Source organism: Lagopus muta, chromosome 7 (genome assembly GCF_023343835.1).
Source record: "Lagopus muta isolate bLagMut1 chromosome 7, bLagMut1 primary, whole genome shotgun sequence".
Classification (NCBI taxonomy): domain Eukaryota; kingdom Metazoa; phylum Chordata; class Aves; order Galliformes; family Phasianidae; genus Lagopus; species Lagopus muta.
Window position 1 is genome coordinate 49289524 of NC_064439.1, and position 16697 is coordinate 49306220.

The 16697-nt window shown below is 39.5% G+C and overlaps 1 protein-coding gene across 5 annotated transcripts in view; it reads left to right on the forward strand.

Moving 5' to 3' along the window:
- The first annotated feature begins 969 nt into the window (after nucleotides 1-969).
- SUGCT (succinyl-CoA:glutarate-CoA transferase) overlaps nucleotides 970-16697 on the forward strand; it is a 328914-nt gene continuing 313186 nt past the window's right edge. For 4 of the 5 annotated variants that reach the window (XM_048951255.1, XM_048951257.1, XM_048951259.1 and 1 more), the window contains exons 1-6: nucleotides 970-1276; nucleotides 3192-3243; nucleotides 3331-3404; nucleotides 8308-8393; nucleotides 9309-9359; nucleotides 14357-14477. In XM_048951255.1, coding sequence (XP_048807212.1) covers nucleotides 1090-1276; nucleotides 3192-3243; nucleotides 3331-3404; nucleotides 8308-8393; nucleotides 9309-9359; nucleotides 14357-14477 — 571 coding nt within the window. In that variant the 5' untranslated portion in view covers nucleotides 970-1089. The remainder of the gene's footprint in view (nucleotides 1277-3191; nucleotides 3244-3330; nucleotides 3405-8307; nucleotides 8394-9308; nucleotides 9360-14356; nucleotides 14478-16697) is intronic. The other variant, XM_048951256.1, reaches the window with a different exon arrangement.

A 16697-nucleotide genomic window follows, 5' to 3' on the forward strand; every position in this document is an offset into this window, starting at 1 on the left:
CCTCACAGTTCTTTTTCCATATAAATGCTGAATCTCTGTGCAGGATTTTTTTTTTCTTTTTTTTTTCAATGCTGCTACAGAGCAAGAAGGCACCATGGTTTTCATATAACAAGCCTTCCTCTTGGTCCCAAGCTAAAAATATTGTGAAAGTAGTCAGCTCAGGGCAGAGTCACAGTTTCAGCAAAGCGAACCCTTCCAGTTAACTCAGCCATAGACAGCTAATGCTCCGCTTATGATGCAACTGACATTGCACCTTCAGCACAGGGAAAGTGAGCTGCAGGACCTTTCTTCTGCTAGTCAGAGCATTGGCATACAGTAAAACTGCCTAGCTTGTGAGTATAGTGCATTCTTGTGGGGATATTTTAGTTTTGTTTAACCTCAGCAGCACCATATGCACCCATTTACCAGAAACATGCACCCATAAACCAGAAACAAGTGCCAAGGAGCCAGGTGTCACAGCTGAAACAAAAAGTCATTCTGTGTAAATCCTGGGTTTTGTGTTCCAACTAAGCCACAACTGGAATTACCACTGCAGTATATTCCCCTATTTATATAGGCCAACCACTTGTGTCCTGCTTAGCATAGAAGATAAAACTGAAGCTCGTTGCCACTTTCTGACCCCTTTTATCAGGGCCAGGACGCCCAGCAGGGCACCTGCCTGTACTGCCTGATGCTAAAGCAAGGAATTCCACTGTGGTGGGCACCCCATCAAGAAGAAAGCATTCAACAGAGCCATAGAGCACTAAGTTCACACAGCCCCTCCACTCCTTCAAGAAGATGGCCAAGAAAGCAGAGCTGCTCGTTCTCTGAAGGCAACACACAGCCTCCCCACCAGACCCAATCACTCACAACGATTGCAACAACCTCACGCCCCTCAAAAGCACAGCAGAACCCCACGCCCTCCCGCGCATGCGCACCGCCCCCAAGCCGGGATCAATTTAACACCTCCCTCCCGAGGGCGGGAAGCTGTTGGGCGCGCGCACGCGCAGCGCAGCGCAGTGTAGCGTAGCGCGCTCCTTCTTGCGGCGTTCGCTGTGGTGCTCAGCGGCTGACGTTCGAGTGCCTCTTCGAGCCGTGCCGCTCGCGAGGATGCTGGGCACCGAGCCGGCGTGGAGGAGCTGTGGCCGCGGGCTGTGGAGGTTTTTGCGTCGTGCTGCCGGCGGCAGCCCCCGCGCTCTGAGCGCCGTCTCGTCCTCAGCTCCTCCGGCAGGTAGCCGCGCCGCGCCCAGCCCAGCCTCTTTCTCACGTCGCGTCTTCAGCCCTCGGCCGGTGGCGGGTGCGAGCGCTTTGCGGAGCGTGGCCGGTGCTGGGCTCTGCTCGGCGGCCCTGCTGTGCCGGTACCGGGCGCCGCGGTGCGGGACTGCCACGGTTCGCATCGGAGAGAGCTGCTGGGCATATCTGGGCGCTAATAGCCTTTTTTTTTTTTTTTTTTTTTTTTTTTTTTAAATTAATTATCATTATTATTTTTTCTTCCTCTAAGGCTTCCAAATCGTACCATCAAACAGTTCCCTTCGTTTGTAAAAGAAAAAAGCTGCGTCAGAGTCAGTTTCCATTGGCTTTCACGCTTCTCTGTTATTAAATAATGACAAAATGACACTGATAGCTGCGTTGATTGCATAACAGTTGGAGGGAGCGTGGAGCTGTGACTCCACAAGTGCACCCTTGGTGTGACAGCAAACTCTGGTTGGGGTGGGTTTGATTGTAAAAGTGGCTGTGCAGCCAAAGCTGGGACCTGGCATCTGAGGAGTGATGCTCCTCTGGAGTTGGGAGTGATTGGATTACAATTAATTTCAGACGGATTTGCATTCTTATAGAAGTATTCAGTGTGCTGAGCTAATCTTTTCTCATTTCCCCCTCGTATCACTTATAGAGGAAAATTTGGTAATCTGACGTGAAGATAACTTGATCCGCTCTGCCACAGAGTGATCTTTCTGGCTGCTTACTTGTACCCTTACAATAAACTTGCCTGTGGCTACCCCTGCTTTTATTCTGGGGACAGCCTGGTGGGTTGAACTAATGCATCTGAGCTGAGGGTGAATGAATCTGTTTACTCTCTAGCAAAGGGATCTTAAAAAGGAGTGTGGCTGTCCTGCTTGGGCTCAATTCAGATGTGCTGGGAATAGTTTGTGTACAAGCAGAATGAAGGTAGAGTTGGGAGAATGGGTTTGATTTCAGTCACGGTTACTAGAATAATTCAAAGGGAAAAATAGTGGAGAGAATGGAAAATATAGAGGAATCTGGTCCCTCTCTGTTAACCATTTCTCCTAAACTGACAGTAAGGTCACAGTGAAGCAAATTCGCACTGTTCTGTAATAGATAGTAAGCGTATGTTGATGTGTTCACATATGTATAGCCAACCGGATAAATGTGCAGCTATGTGGAGGATTTGTGATGCTTACCTGGCACTGGCACAGGTATTTCCCAGCACCTGGAGCTCTCACTGAGTTATACAGTGTTGAAGAGAGTTGGCAGTATTAATTTTCCTCCAGGGTTTGAAGTGTGCGATATACATGGCTGCTCCTAGACCCGCCCATTTTCATCCATATCCTGCCTGGTTTGCACACTGCATCAAAAAACCAAACTGTGCAGCTCAAATCCCTCTGGAATGATGGCTGTTTCTCAGGGCTGGTCAGGTTGGAAGGTGTAGGGAGGGAAAGGAGGAAGGGGTGTTGATTTGCTAGCAGTTACCTTGCATGCTTAGTTATCGAAAATTGAAAGGCAGAACAAGTGTTGCCTTGGTTCACACACTGTGCCTTCAGTTCTATAACTTGTTTTTGAAATGCAGAGTCTTCTTTTGTGTGGTGCAAGTGCATGGGTCTGCTAGAGGCCAGACCACTTTGCTGCTGTGGGTTCTCTACTTCAAGTTGATCTGTTATCTGTTAATTTTAGTTTGCTGTTGTGATGTTTGCTGTGCTTTTGCTGGATCTTTCATCACATTAGTCTATGAAAGCTATGTGTGTGTTAGTGGTGGGCATGTATAAAATACCTTCAAGTATTTTCACTGTAGAATTCTGAGGTGTTTGGAATAGGTTCTGCTGTGTTGACTGTACGATTTCTGGATTTTGAAGGGCTTCATTGAAAGGTTTATTATTCTATAGTTGGAGGGAGGATGATGAGAGTTAAGTTGAATCAGAAATATCTTGCAAAAAAAAAAAATCAAGAGTAACTTACTGTTTTCTGTTTCTTGTCAGGTATCAGTAATGTAAAGCCACTGGATGGTGTGAAAATTCTTGATTTAACAAGGTTTGTGTTTTGTTTATGATTTGGAACACTGTCTAGATGCAAATACTGTAGGGAAAAAAACTAAGAAAATCTTTCTAAATTTTACAGAGTGCTTGCAGGGCCCTTTGCCACGATGAATTTAGGAGATCTAGGGGCTGAAGTTATTAAAGTGGAAAGACCAGGTAAGGTTCTCCTTTGTTTTCTATGTAGTAAGAATGTGGGCTAATTTAGCAAATGATTGTGTATGTATTGTTTCTGTATTTGGAATTGTCTTCTTTTACGCTTTTCCTCACATGTTAACAACAGTTTAATTTCTGATGACGTTGTGGGATGTTTACTACGGATTGGGAGTGTACAATTGTCTAAATATTTTCAGAGGTGACCAATAGTAAGTTTATTTGGTGACTGTATGTTTTTGGTGGTGGTGTGTGTATGGTATTGGGCTGTGAGATGCTAAATTTTGTAGTAGCTTGTATTTTTGTGAAGCTATAGCTATCAAATTTCTGGAATCTGTTGACATAATTGCTCTATTTCTGGCATGGAAGTTTATTAATAAGTTTGCTTGCATGTCTGTTTGCTTGAAGTTTAACACTGTACTCCAATGTGTGTGTTTTGTTCAGGAACAAATATGCATTTAGGAAAGGTAAGATTGAAGCTGTGATGGTAGGTCACTTGTTTCTCCAGATACTAATGTACAAAACAGCACTGGGTCATCGCTACTAACATGCCTTATTCCGTCACTAAATTTGATTTCTTTTGAGTGTTTTGGACTTTGCTCAGGTTTCAAAGTGTCATGGAAATGCTTAGGTTTTTGGAGACTCTTGTGGTGAGAGGATAAAAGCAGTTGTAACAGTAGTATAGCCTCCAAAATTTGACAAACTACAGAATTATAAGTTTCTAGGGTTTTTCCTTAAGGTACCATGTTGGTTGGGTGGTTTTTTTTTTTTGTTTTTGTTTTTTTTTTGGTATGTTGGTATGATTTCATTATATTAGGAGGTTTCAATTAAAATTTCTGCTTTGTCCTTCCCAGCAAGATAAAGATAAATGATATAGCAGTTTATACTTTAAAACAAACAAAAAAACACCCAAAAAACCAAAACAAGTTTAAGAATCATGGGGGTGGGAAGCTAAATCAGCATAACTTTATGTCATGCTGGTTGGGATTATTTCATGCCCACAGTTATTTAGTAGCTATTAAAATGCTACCAGAAACAATGTAACTGCTGATACTCAGTGATATTTCATCCTTGATATCAGGCATGTCCAGCCTGTGGCCTGGCACTGCTCACGGTGCAGCCCGGCCTGTGCCCTCACACCATCATGGCAGTGGCTCTTCCCTGCCATCTCTCAGCCAGCCCTGCCCCAGGTGTGCAACTGTAACTCAGCAATGACCAAACATCTGTGCACTATTAGCCCTGTCTGGGGTGAAATGAGGACAGTGCAGTGATAGCTCAAGTTATGGCAAACAATTTCACAAATTTTGATGTGTTGGCTGAACACAAATCCTGTGAATAGCGAGAAATATGCAGCTGTGCTTTCCGTCCTGATAGAGGAATTTGAGAATAGGTTTCAAGGCTGAAAATTATCAATTTATTGTTATATTTGCGACTCTATTTTCAGCTAACATAAGTAAGTTATTTGCATGCTTTTGAGTGAAATATGTAGAGTTGCAATCAAGCATTCAATTCAAAAATCTGATTGGCAGTCTTTAGCAGACCTGTATAAGCCCTGTCTCACCAAAGAGGAATACCCTTCACTTCACAGTTACCTTATTCATTTCATCGTCTTTTGGCAGTAGGTTCATTTCTGAGCAACTGTTTTTGAGGATGTAGTACAGGAACAGTAAATTTGATCAGAAATCTCTGATGAGCACTCTGAGAGCTCACTGAGAATGGCAGCCATCGCCTTCAACCAGGGTGATATATTAGGGTTGCAAAAAACAAGGTCAAATATCCCACCAGTTTTATGGTTTTGCTGCTCTACTTTTTTATATTTTAACAAAAATTGTTAAAAATTAAAATATTTTGTTGCTTATATGCATTAACTATGTTATAAATATTTTGGAGGCTGCTCCAAAAGTAACGCCTACTGTTTTATTATGTTGGCCCATGATGTCAAAGGTGGATGTTGGTGGTATGGCAGTATGGCTGAAGCTTCCTGGCAGTATTTTGTTACGTTTTGTTGATGGCAGCAGAGCAGTCTGACCAAATGGTGTCTGATGTGGAGTGCATATCAAGCAAAGGTGTGTCACTGAATTCCTCCACACAGAAAGAATGGCATTCATTGGCGTTCATCAGCACTCACTGAACCACTGGGGACCAAACAATGGATGTGAGCACAGCGAGGAGGTGGGTGGTGCATTTCAGCAGCAGTGATGATGGGTCACCTTCACTGATGTAGATGTTGATGAGTTTGGCACACAGACTCCTGTTCAACGCTGGTGAAAATACAGAGCTTACTTTTCAACATATTCACCGCCGTATTTTTTTTGTAGCTGGGAATTTGCTGTATCAAACACTTTCTGTGCTTGTTGGTTAGGTTGTAGCTTCCACGGAAATAAATAGGAGGCATTACTTTTGGAGCAACCTACATATATATGGACCAAGGCAGTTCCACTTCAGTCGGTGTGGCTCAGGGCAAGCCAAAAGAGTGGGCATCCATGCTTTATATGGTGCTTTTTTTTTTTCTCCCCCATCCATCATGGCAGTCACTTTAGCTTAGGACTCAGTATTAGCAACATAAAGACCTCTGCTTGATTTTCGTGCCCTTATCTCTTGCTGCTTTAGCAGTGTAATGGAAATGTGGTAGGGGTATTACTGCAGTTTTTGAGAAAGAAAATACTCTGTCTGTTTTTACAGGTCTTTTTAGTGCGTACCATGCCTTTGTCGTATTAATTAGACTGATATTGCTTATTGAAACTTCACTCAAAGCTTTTCTTGTAGGAAATGATTGGATTTCCACATACAGCTAACATTAATGCATGTGAGGTGGTGATTGTACAAACCTCTGAGAAGATGAACATTGTGTTTTTGACTTTCTCATTCTTGGTATGAGAAGGAATAGCCATAAGGCAAGCCTTGTGCAGTAATATGTGTACAAGTAAAGGGTTTTCATAAAGGTATAGAAGCATTCAGTTATACCCATAAAAGTTTGTTGAATTGGAGGTTATCTGCTGTCCCCAGTGTCAAGTGTTCATGGTCAGGATCTTTTCAGTTGTGTCCAGCAATGGAACAAGGGGCAAAGGGTACAAACTGGAACTCAGGAATTTCCATCTGAACAGGATGGAAAAAGTTTTTGGCTTTGAGGGTGCAGTGGACTTAGAACAGGCTGCCCAGGGATGTTGCTCAGTCTCCTTCTCTGGGGATGGTTAAAACCCACCTGTGCAGCCTGCTGCAGGGACCCTGCTTTAGCAGGGGTGTTGGACTGGATGATCTCCAGAAGTTTCTTCCAACTTTGGTGATTCTGTGGTTCTTGTAAATGGTGCATCCTAACATCAGTGATCACTGTGTATCTCTGATGGCAGATACAGTAGGAGACAAACCATAATGAGAGGAGCCATGCACTTGACAACCTGCCTCAGTTAAATAATGTACATTTAAATATTTAAGTCTATGATAGAAAAAAGTGCCTGAAATTCTGCATAGAGGGAAATATGTGCCTTTGTCATGTGGAGAGATGCTGTAGGTATGTTTTGAAATAAATGTGCTATTTTAATAAAAGACTAAAAGCAAAATTACCAGAAGAGTTACTCTGGGGCAGTTTGCTATGCCATGATGTTCTGTTTATGGTTTTCCTTCAGGAGATATTTTTTAAGCCTTGTGGTTTAAAACATGATTAATAAGAGAAAGTGTGTGTGTGTGTGTATATATATATATATATATATATATACATATATATATATATATTTAATTGTGTATTCTGGTAAGAGTCAAACACAAGCAATGTGCACCTTAAGACATGGATTCCCCTTATGGTGGGAACAGAGGGATAAGGTGTTTTTTTTTTTCCACTGGAGAGCTAAGGTGACTCAGTTTTCTCTGAGCCCAAGCTTCTCAGGTAATATTAAACAGAAATTCATCTTGCTATCCAAGATTAGAGTACCGGTTAAAAGGCAGGCACTTCAATTTTGGAAACAGAAGCTCTGCTTTTAATTTTCATTTTATTATTACAAGGAAGAAAGATAATCTTTCTTTAATCTAATCTTTAGCTTAGTTCTGTATCTCTGCTGATGTTGGCCTTCTGTGCTGCCTATCTGAGGAAAGTTTCTGCTGCCTTGAAGTTAGCAAGTGCATAAACTTGAGATAATGATAGAGAAATATTTTGTATGCTTGCTGGCACTAAGGTTCATAATTACATCTTAATTAAATTCAGCTTCAAATTTACTGGTTGTAGCTGTACTTTCATTTTAAGTTTATTGCTAGTCTTCTTGACACTTAAAGGTTTAAAATTGGAAATTAGGCATAAGAGATTCAATTACATTGGTGTCTGCACCAGCTTTAATGCCATCTTGCTTTTCTGTAAGGCAACAGAATTTCTGAACAGAAGTCAGTAGCAAGTGCTTCTTTTTGGTGATATTCCTCAGCACGCAGCTGAGTGAGCTGTGCTGATCAGTGATCTCATGACTTCGTGTCCATAGTGTTTCAGGAATGGTTTTTTGACTGTGTGCTGACTGAGAGCATCTGCTAAATTGTTTGAGATTGCCTAAAAGAGTGCTGCTGTACCTCAAAGCTGTGCCTTAAGTTAGAAAGGAATTAAGTACTGAGGTGTGACTGTGTGTTGATGTGCATACTTTAAGATGCAAGTAATCACAGAAGGAACAAAGCAAGCTATATTAAGAAGCCATATTATAATGATTACAGCAGTAACAAAAGCAAAACTTGTTTTGCTTAGTCTCATTCACTCTTAGGTGTTTTCTGAAGTGAATGCCCTGAAACATGTATACTAAAGTGGTTGTTTTTCCCCTACCTGCTAGCTGAAGTTTAGGAGGCTTAAATATTAGCTAGTATAATTAATTTTTTTTCTTTTGTTTGTTTATTGTCAGTGTAATGTTGAATAACTATGAAAACATGGTGATATTTCTTTCAGGAACTGGTGATGATACAAGAAGCTGGGGCCCACCTTTTGTTGGAACAGAAAGTGTTTATTTTCTCAGTGTCAATAGAAATAAAAAGGTACGTGAAGTGCTTCACTGAAGATTAGTCTGTCAGTTGTGAAAACAGTTAAAGACACAGCACTTCTCTTCCAAATTATTTACTTTTGCTTTTTCTAGAAAGAGTTTTGCACAGTACATGATTGTTGACAAAAAACTAAGTGAAAACAAACAACAAAACCTTAAGTGAATATGATTAGCAGTCAGAGAAAACTTCCAATCTTTAATTTTTTTCCATAAACAGACTTTATGAGGACTTAGTTTAAACTCATTTGATTCTTAGCGTACCTAATGGAGCAATAGTTACATTGGCTTTAATTGTATTGTCAAGGTGAATACATTTCATGAGATAACTGAAGTATTTTGAACAAAAAAGGCTGCAAGTCTCTGGTATGGTCCTGAGATTAGCTGAAGCAAATTCCAAATGCAAGAGTGGTCCTGCTAGTCTTCAGTTTCTGGTACAGAATTAACCCTGTTGAATTGAAGGGTGATGGTTACTGTTAGTATTTTAAGGATCACTTCATTTTGTGCGGGTCAGCTGAGCTCACCTGCCCTACTTTGCAGCTAGAGTTGTGGGAAAGCAGGCATTATACTGAAGTTAGGTTAGCACAGAGAGCTTGTGAATCTTTGGTATTAAGATGAAGTTACACAATAAGCTGTTTAGAGGCTTGCTTTCACTGAAACAAATGTTTCTCGTGTTGTCCCCACTACTTGCAGTAGTAAGTGCTGTACAAACATACAATGCACAGTGCAGCTCCCAGTTGCACATCCATCAGACTTGCTCTGTTGCTTGTCTGGTTCTTAAGAGTCTGTTAAACTTGCTTTACTAACAAAAACATATTTTTAAATATGGAAAACTGACTACTGATTATGCTTAGAAGAGTTCGGTAATCATTAGAATGGCTTTCTCTTAAGTGATTTTTCTTTTTGTCCCCAGAGTATAGCTATCAATATGAAGAATTCAAGAGGAGCAAAGTTGATCAGGGAGGTAGGTTTTAACGGGGTGCAAATTGTGTCAATTTTATATTTCCTGTGTAAGAAAGAATAAACTCTACATTTCAAGTATTAGAGGTGTGATAATTAAAAATAGGTATGTATGCCATTCACTGTTTAAATTGTGGGTGAGACGTGGCATATATTATCTCTATGGTTTTGCATTGAGATAAGGTCATTGTTCAGAGTAATTTATAATGATTTTAGATATAATAAAATTTGCTCAAACATCAAAAACTTCAGATGAAATATTGTGAGGTAAAGGTCTAACAGTTCAGTGCTTAGCTGTGGGTGTGTTAGATCTCTCTGTTCAACTTCATCACTCCAGTTAGAAACGTCTTCTTTGAAGGGAGCAAGGAGTTTACAGTGGGAGAACTGGGCTCCAGTATTTGCTTATTTTTGAGTGTTACAGTATATTCATGGCTTTGGTTGCTGTATCAGAAGTGCTGTCCTGTAGGTCAAATGCCATTTTTGTCTAGAATGAGGGTTTTGTCAGTATTTCAGTTGAGAACGCAAGGATGAATTCAGGTAATGATTTTTCCAGTAACAAAGTTTGATTATTCTGGTAATCTTTAAGCTAATAAATGCACCGTATTTCACACTCCTTAAAACTTGTGCTTTCTCATCCCTTTTTATTTTTTTGAGAGGTGTAGGGCCTGCTAACTAGTTCTGCAGGGCTAAAGACCATAAGAGTAGCAACATATCTAAAACTGTGAGCTGGCTTCTGTTCCTGTTTGCTTCACTGTCAGTTCTAGTCACTCTTCTTTTCACGGTGAGTCTGTGTATGTCCTGAAGTAAGTGGAATTTGTCTGGTAGGATTTATTGCCAGGAATGTTATATGAAATGGAAAGAGATTAAGTTGTCTTATACTTCTGAAACTTTTTTTACTGTCAGCTCTATGCAATCTTTGGAGTTTATAAGCAAAGTTTACGAATTCTCCAGTACCCTCTCCTCGTACTCTTTGAAGAACACAACCATTCATTTCTGTTATGAAGCTGTATGTTTATCTTCTAATGTTTTGGGAACAGATACGGCCATTTGGGAAAATATAGATGTATTTTTTGGATAGTCAAATTCTAAGTAGGAATTCTGAAAAAAATTCATTCCAGAGAGTCTCCTCACCTTATTTGACCTTTCGGGAAAGAAATGGTGAAGGAAAGTAAAACTACTTGAAGCAAAAAGCCTGTTGATTCTGTGAATGTGGGCTTAGGATAGCTGGGATTATGAGTGAGGATGAGCTGGAGGAAAGTTGGCTGTAGTGTTTGCCTCTTCTTTGCGTGACTGCTACAATTTCAGGTTAAGAAGCTCCCTTTTTCTTATCTTAATACTGGTACAGGAAGGTGGCTGCTTGATTTAGCTTTTAAATGTACGACTGATCTTTTCATGATCTGTGCCATTAAATGGCTGAGTACTTCAGAATGTGCAACGTTACAACCTTTGAACTTGAGGCTGGGCTGCTTGAATTCAAGCCCCACACAATTTTTGTTTCAACATAGCAACTATCCTGCCTTTGTTTTACTTGGCTTAATGGTAGCTTTTGGAAGTGCTTGGTGCAGAGGTCTTTACTTTTTTTTTTTTTATTGCCTCTCAAATGGAACTATAATATAATCTCTTACTTTTGGTCTTTAAAATATAAGAACATTATCTATAGTAAAAAGACTTTGTTGTCAGTTGTCTTTTGGTAATATCGAGATGTAGGTATGTAGAATTCTGAATTTTGCACAGTGATATGTTTTCTATAACAAAAAGTATTGTTTGTGTTTGCAAGAGGAACTTTGAGCTTGGGACATCAGATACAAATAAATATGAACTGTATCCTGGGCCTACATCCAACAGAGAAAAGTGATGAAGTTGAATCATTTTTCTTTAATAAGAAAAGTAGCATGATTAGAATAATTGAATTAGTAGTGTCAAGTATGCAGGAAAACCTGTTAATCAGCAATCCTGGATTGGCACAGTGTTGACAAGACACTTGTCCAAAGGTCTACTCTTTCATAATTATGTGAATATTTTACAGAGTGGTTACCATAAAATTGTTCTTTAGTCTGTATTCTCTTTCTGTATTCTGCTTGTAGCCTTGTTTTCCTTCCTATTGCTTTTAACTCACTGTTAACTGCTATTCAAAAATTTGAGCGTCTCACTGAGTGGAACTTATTTTCTCTTCAGTGATGGGATGTGCACTGATACTGTGCTCTGACATATATGGCTTGCATTTTTGAGTATTACTCAGCAGTATTCAGCAACTTGTTTTAAGAAACTTAGGGATACATTTGTCCTGAGTATTTAGCCTTAACTCTATGTTTATTCATGAAGGACTTGGGGAAATTCCATTGGATGGGGAGCTGATGGCACTCTTCCTTCCCTCCTGTTCAATGTGGTTGGGAGAGCCATCATGTCTCGTGCATACTCTCACTTAACTGTGTGTATATATGCACACATTCCTCTTTATGGAACACTCGTTTAAAAAAAAAAAGCCCTTCTGAAGGGATGAATAGTTTGCTTTGTCAAGTTGGTATCTTCGTTACGTGTTGCTTATATTCAAATTAATGATTACTTTGGTGTTCATTATGCCTTTTTTTCTGATGTCCTGACATGTACACATTGTGCACGTAAGTGTCCAATCTGGAACATATAGTATTCTGTGTTCTACACTACTTTGCTAGTACTTTACTAGAAGCTTTGCTTCTCAAAGGGCTTGCAGGACATGTAGTTTAGTGTGAAACTTCACTTAACAGAGGATTTAAAACCATGTTGAATTTTAAGACTGAAAGTCCCTGTGTGCTTTAAGGCTGTGTGATTCTGTGCAGTTGGTTTGGATACAGTCTGAATACAGTTGATGCTGATGGCAGAATGCTGGGCAGAATGCAATGAACACCAACAGAGATATACTGTTCACTGCTGGCTTACATTTAAAGCCTGTTCCCAGGTGTTATGAGAGCACTAGAGGCCATGCTGACACCATATTTGTAAGATGCCTGGAATGTTATGCTCATTTCATTCTCTGAGAATATATATGCTACTAACCTTGGCCTAAATCATTGTATCTTCACTTTGCACTGTAGTCATGCACGTGTGTTGCCACATCTAGACTTTTGGCACTTATTTATTTACTTATTAATTGTTACAGTAATGCAAGTCATCCTCTTTTCCCCACAGTGGTTTGCAGGTGTTGGTTCTTCAGTATGAGATGGACAGCAGCCTTCAAATTAGCCCACGCTGTTGCTCTGTATTGGATAGGTTACAAAACCCAGTGAAAGCAGTACAAAAGTTATAATTGATTTCTTAGATGAATTTAGCTAACGTTGTAATATTACCAAATGTAGAAGCAATTATGTATAGACTAAAAAGGATCTAGAGAGCAAATAAAGCCCCTTAGGTCTATTTTACATGAAGACATACTATTGATGATCAACAGCCTGCTCCCAGTGCGTTGTCCTTTCTTTGCTTTGGATGTGCTGTGTGGCACAGAAGGTTGGGACAGTCACAGATCACTCTGAGCTTCTTCTGTTTTTACTAGCTAAAGCTTCAGCTCTGTAAAACCTTGATCTTGAGAACCTTCCTGTGATGAATGCTGGCTTCTTAAGTAACTGCTATGAAGGGCTTGTCATTTCCACAGTCATGAATTAAAAACAAAACAAACAGCAACACAAAAAAAGCAGCAATGCTTAGAATTCGGGGATTTTCTCATATTATTGTAACTGTTAAAAACTGGCACTCCTAGAGTTCCTTGACACAGACTCTTAAAAAATTATTTACCACATGCACTTTTACTGTATGCTGAAGTTCATTTCTGTAAATGTTACTAGCATCTCATCTGTGCATCTAGTTAAGCCATTCATAATTTACATGGCTTCTTGTCCGAATAGGAGTCAGTTTTTGTCTGTCTTGTGAAATATTTGCTGGCTTGGCTGTTTCTTTGGCCTTAAATTCAACTCAGCAGACTACATGCTAGAACAAAAATGCTTATGATTGCAGATATGATGACACTAATTAATGGAAGCTGGCCCAGTGTGCTGTGGATATTGATCAGACAACTGCATGGTAGTTCCAGAGAATTTGACTCTGATCATCTTGAAATAACATTAAGAAATGAAGAGTTTTAGGTCATGCTTGTAGATGTATGTACAAATGTGTTCTTGTCAGGGAGTATTTAAATTCCTGGAAAAAGCAACTGAACTGAAAAAGAACCTCAACCTCCACAACTCTGCCAAATAGTATATATTTATTTTCAAATGTAGTTTCTCTTGTTTCAGAAGTTCTTAATTAATATTAATTCTACTGAAGTATGTACAAATATTTACATGCTTAACTTCTCTAAGAATAAAAAGATGTAATTTAAAGCCCATCAGAGTTGTAGGTTAATCTATAATCTCAGTAGGTTTTGGACTAGATCATTTATTCAGATGTGATGCAGAAAATCCTGCTGCAGAGATTTATAATGCTGTCCTAATTGAGATGACCTTAGATGTGTGTAGTTTCTGTTACAGTAAGTATTATCAGTTGTTTTGAAACTGAAGAGAATCAACTAGAAAACAACAACAAAAAACCAAGAACCACCACCACCATCCTTTCTGTCCCCCTCCCCCCCACCTCCAGCATTTTACAGAATCCTAAGGGAAACATGAAGGATAAAGATGCATCCTTTCTCCCCACTTTCTTCAAGCTTGGTGTGAGTATAAAGTGAGTGACTGTTCTGTAAATTTTGATCAAATATTTGGAAATCAGTATGACTCTGTCAATACAATTACATTGCAGTTTTGTCTCACAGATTTAGAATTTTTATAGTTTCTTTTCTATATACACAGCATCTCTAACGTGTTGTTTGCAGACATGCACAGTCTAACAGACCAAAAAAATCTCTTCAGGTTTGAATTCTGTTCTGTCAGAAAGACAGGAACCATCTTGACTAGTGGTACTTCGAGCTACGTGAGAAATATATTGAACTTTTGGAAGCTTGTTAACAAATCTTATGCACTCTTTTCTTTTCTAAAGCTCGCAGCTGTATCTGATGTTTTCGTGGAGAACTACGTCCCTGGGAAGCTGGCTGAAATTGGCCTAGGTTATGAAGACATTGAAAAGATTGCTCCTCACATAGTATACTGTTCAATAACAGGTATTGTGACTTCTGTAATTTCTGTTATTTCCTTTACTCCTCTTACGTTGTTATGAAAGTCATGTGATTATTTAACAGTTTGTTATTTTGATGTTGGTCAAGATAAGCTGAAAGAGAAAATAAGTTTGATATTAATTGAGAAACATGCACAGGAAGACTTGTGAAGCAGTAACAGTGTCAATACTTGGTAAGTTGTTCAGTAGTGACATTACCACACTGCTATGTTCAGATAGGCTTGAAAAAGGAGTCTACTCTGGCTTGATTCCTTGCGTTGCTTTGAACAGATTGATAACTTATTTTTTCTGAGCAGTTGTACTGTACCAACTTGTGTGTGACAAGTTTCCAATGTGGTAATTTCAGTGCTCTTTACTACTCCTCTGTCTTCAGATTTATCTAGCTATATGTTCATGGAAGAGCTCTATGTCCATGGGTGTTCTCCATTACTTTGCTGCAGACTGCTTGATGGCAGAAATGTAAGATGAGTTTTAGGTTTTTTAGAAATGGAAGGAGGAATGAAAAGGAAGTAGGTATGTGAGCATTAGAATCTGCGTATATATGGAATAACTTGAACTCTGAAAAAGCACTTATTTGAAAACCTAACACAAAAAATCTACTGGAATTAAATGATTTGTGCATGAGAAGTCTACGGTTCAACTACAAATAAAGTACAACAAAAAAAGTTACAAATATTTGAAGACCAATTTAAAATATTAGTTGCCAACCAGGCTGGACTTGTTCTTAATTTCTGAATAATATTATCTTTACTATTTTAATTCCTGGATGTTTGTCATTTGGGAACCAGACAGGTTTTTAGTGTGTTGTGATGTGTTTATCATGCTTTTGTGGCAAGTGTCCTTAAAAAACCAGTGAGAGCAGAAAGGCAGTTATGTTCAGTGCTTGCTGAGAAACTCCTGTTATATCTTTATTTACACATATGTTTAATTTGGTTTGTGGTGAGTTACCACAGTGTTCTTAATATTTACTTATGCATGTAATCTCGTTTAGAATTTACTGAGGGTTTTTCCTTTCTTCTAGTGGCTGTATGTATAATTAATGAAAGAATAAATTGATACCCACGCTGCAATTTAGTTGTTGTTACAGTTTGGCCTTTGATTTAGTAAATCTGTTTATCTACTCACTGCACATGATAACTTTTGAGTACTTTTATTTTGCTGGTAGGTTGTAGGTCACTCAAAATTTAATGTTCTCTGTGTATTTCCATGGAAACTACACCAGGTCCAAAGAGCACAATGACACTGATAGAGCAAATTCTCAGCTACAAAACACTATTTTTCAACATAGTCACCACCATTAGCTATGCATTTTCTCCTGTGATCAACAAGGCCCTATGTGCTGTGCTCCTGACAATCTTCACCAGTGGAGGTGACCTGCTGTTTCATAGCTGCAAATCAGAAGATGCCAAGTCTGGACTATACGGTGAATGTAGTAGGACAGTCCAGCTAAGTTGGCAGTGTGTTTCGCAGTCTTAAAACTGATATGGGGCCTGGTTTTATCATGTTGCAAGAAAAAGGTTGTCTTCTTCACTGACTCTGGAAGTTTGAGCCCTCAGCTTAGTCAGCATCATGATGTAACAGAGTCGATGCTTGTTTGGAAGAATCCATTTCCTATCCCAAAAGACAGAGCACGTCACTTCACCTGTCCGTGGCACTGTCTTGAACTTTTTCTTCAATGGAGAATTCCCATTTCACCACTCCATGGCCTGCTGTTTTTACTCTGACTATAGTGGTGACTCCATGTCTCATCATCAGTAATGATGTGTCCAGGAAACTTCATCCCTATGTTGGTTGAATAGGTACCAACAAACTTGCATAGGATGTACTTTATAATCCTGTGTGAGCATTTGTGGGGCCAACATGGTGCAAGGTTTTTTTTTTTTTTTTTTTTGGTGTTCTAATGTTGTTCATCTTCATTTCCAACACAGCTGATACTCAGCTCTGTGCACAGTTCCCTGCTTAGTCTGCTGATTTGTGTGGATGAGCTGATTGAGCCATGAATCATTTTGTGGCATAAGAGCTGTGCATGGCTGTCCAGAATGTGACTTTCACATCACAGTTGCTACTGCTGAAATGCACCACCCACAGCCTCACTGTGCTCACATCCACTGTTTGGTCTCCATGAATGTTTAGAAATTGTCAATGGATGTCAATAGGTGCATTTTTTTTTTCTTTGTGGAGGAATTCAGTGACATACCTTTGCTTC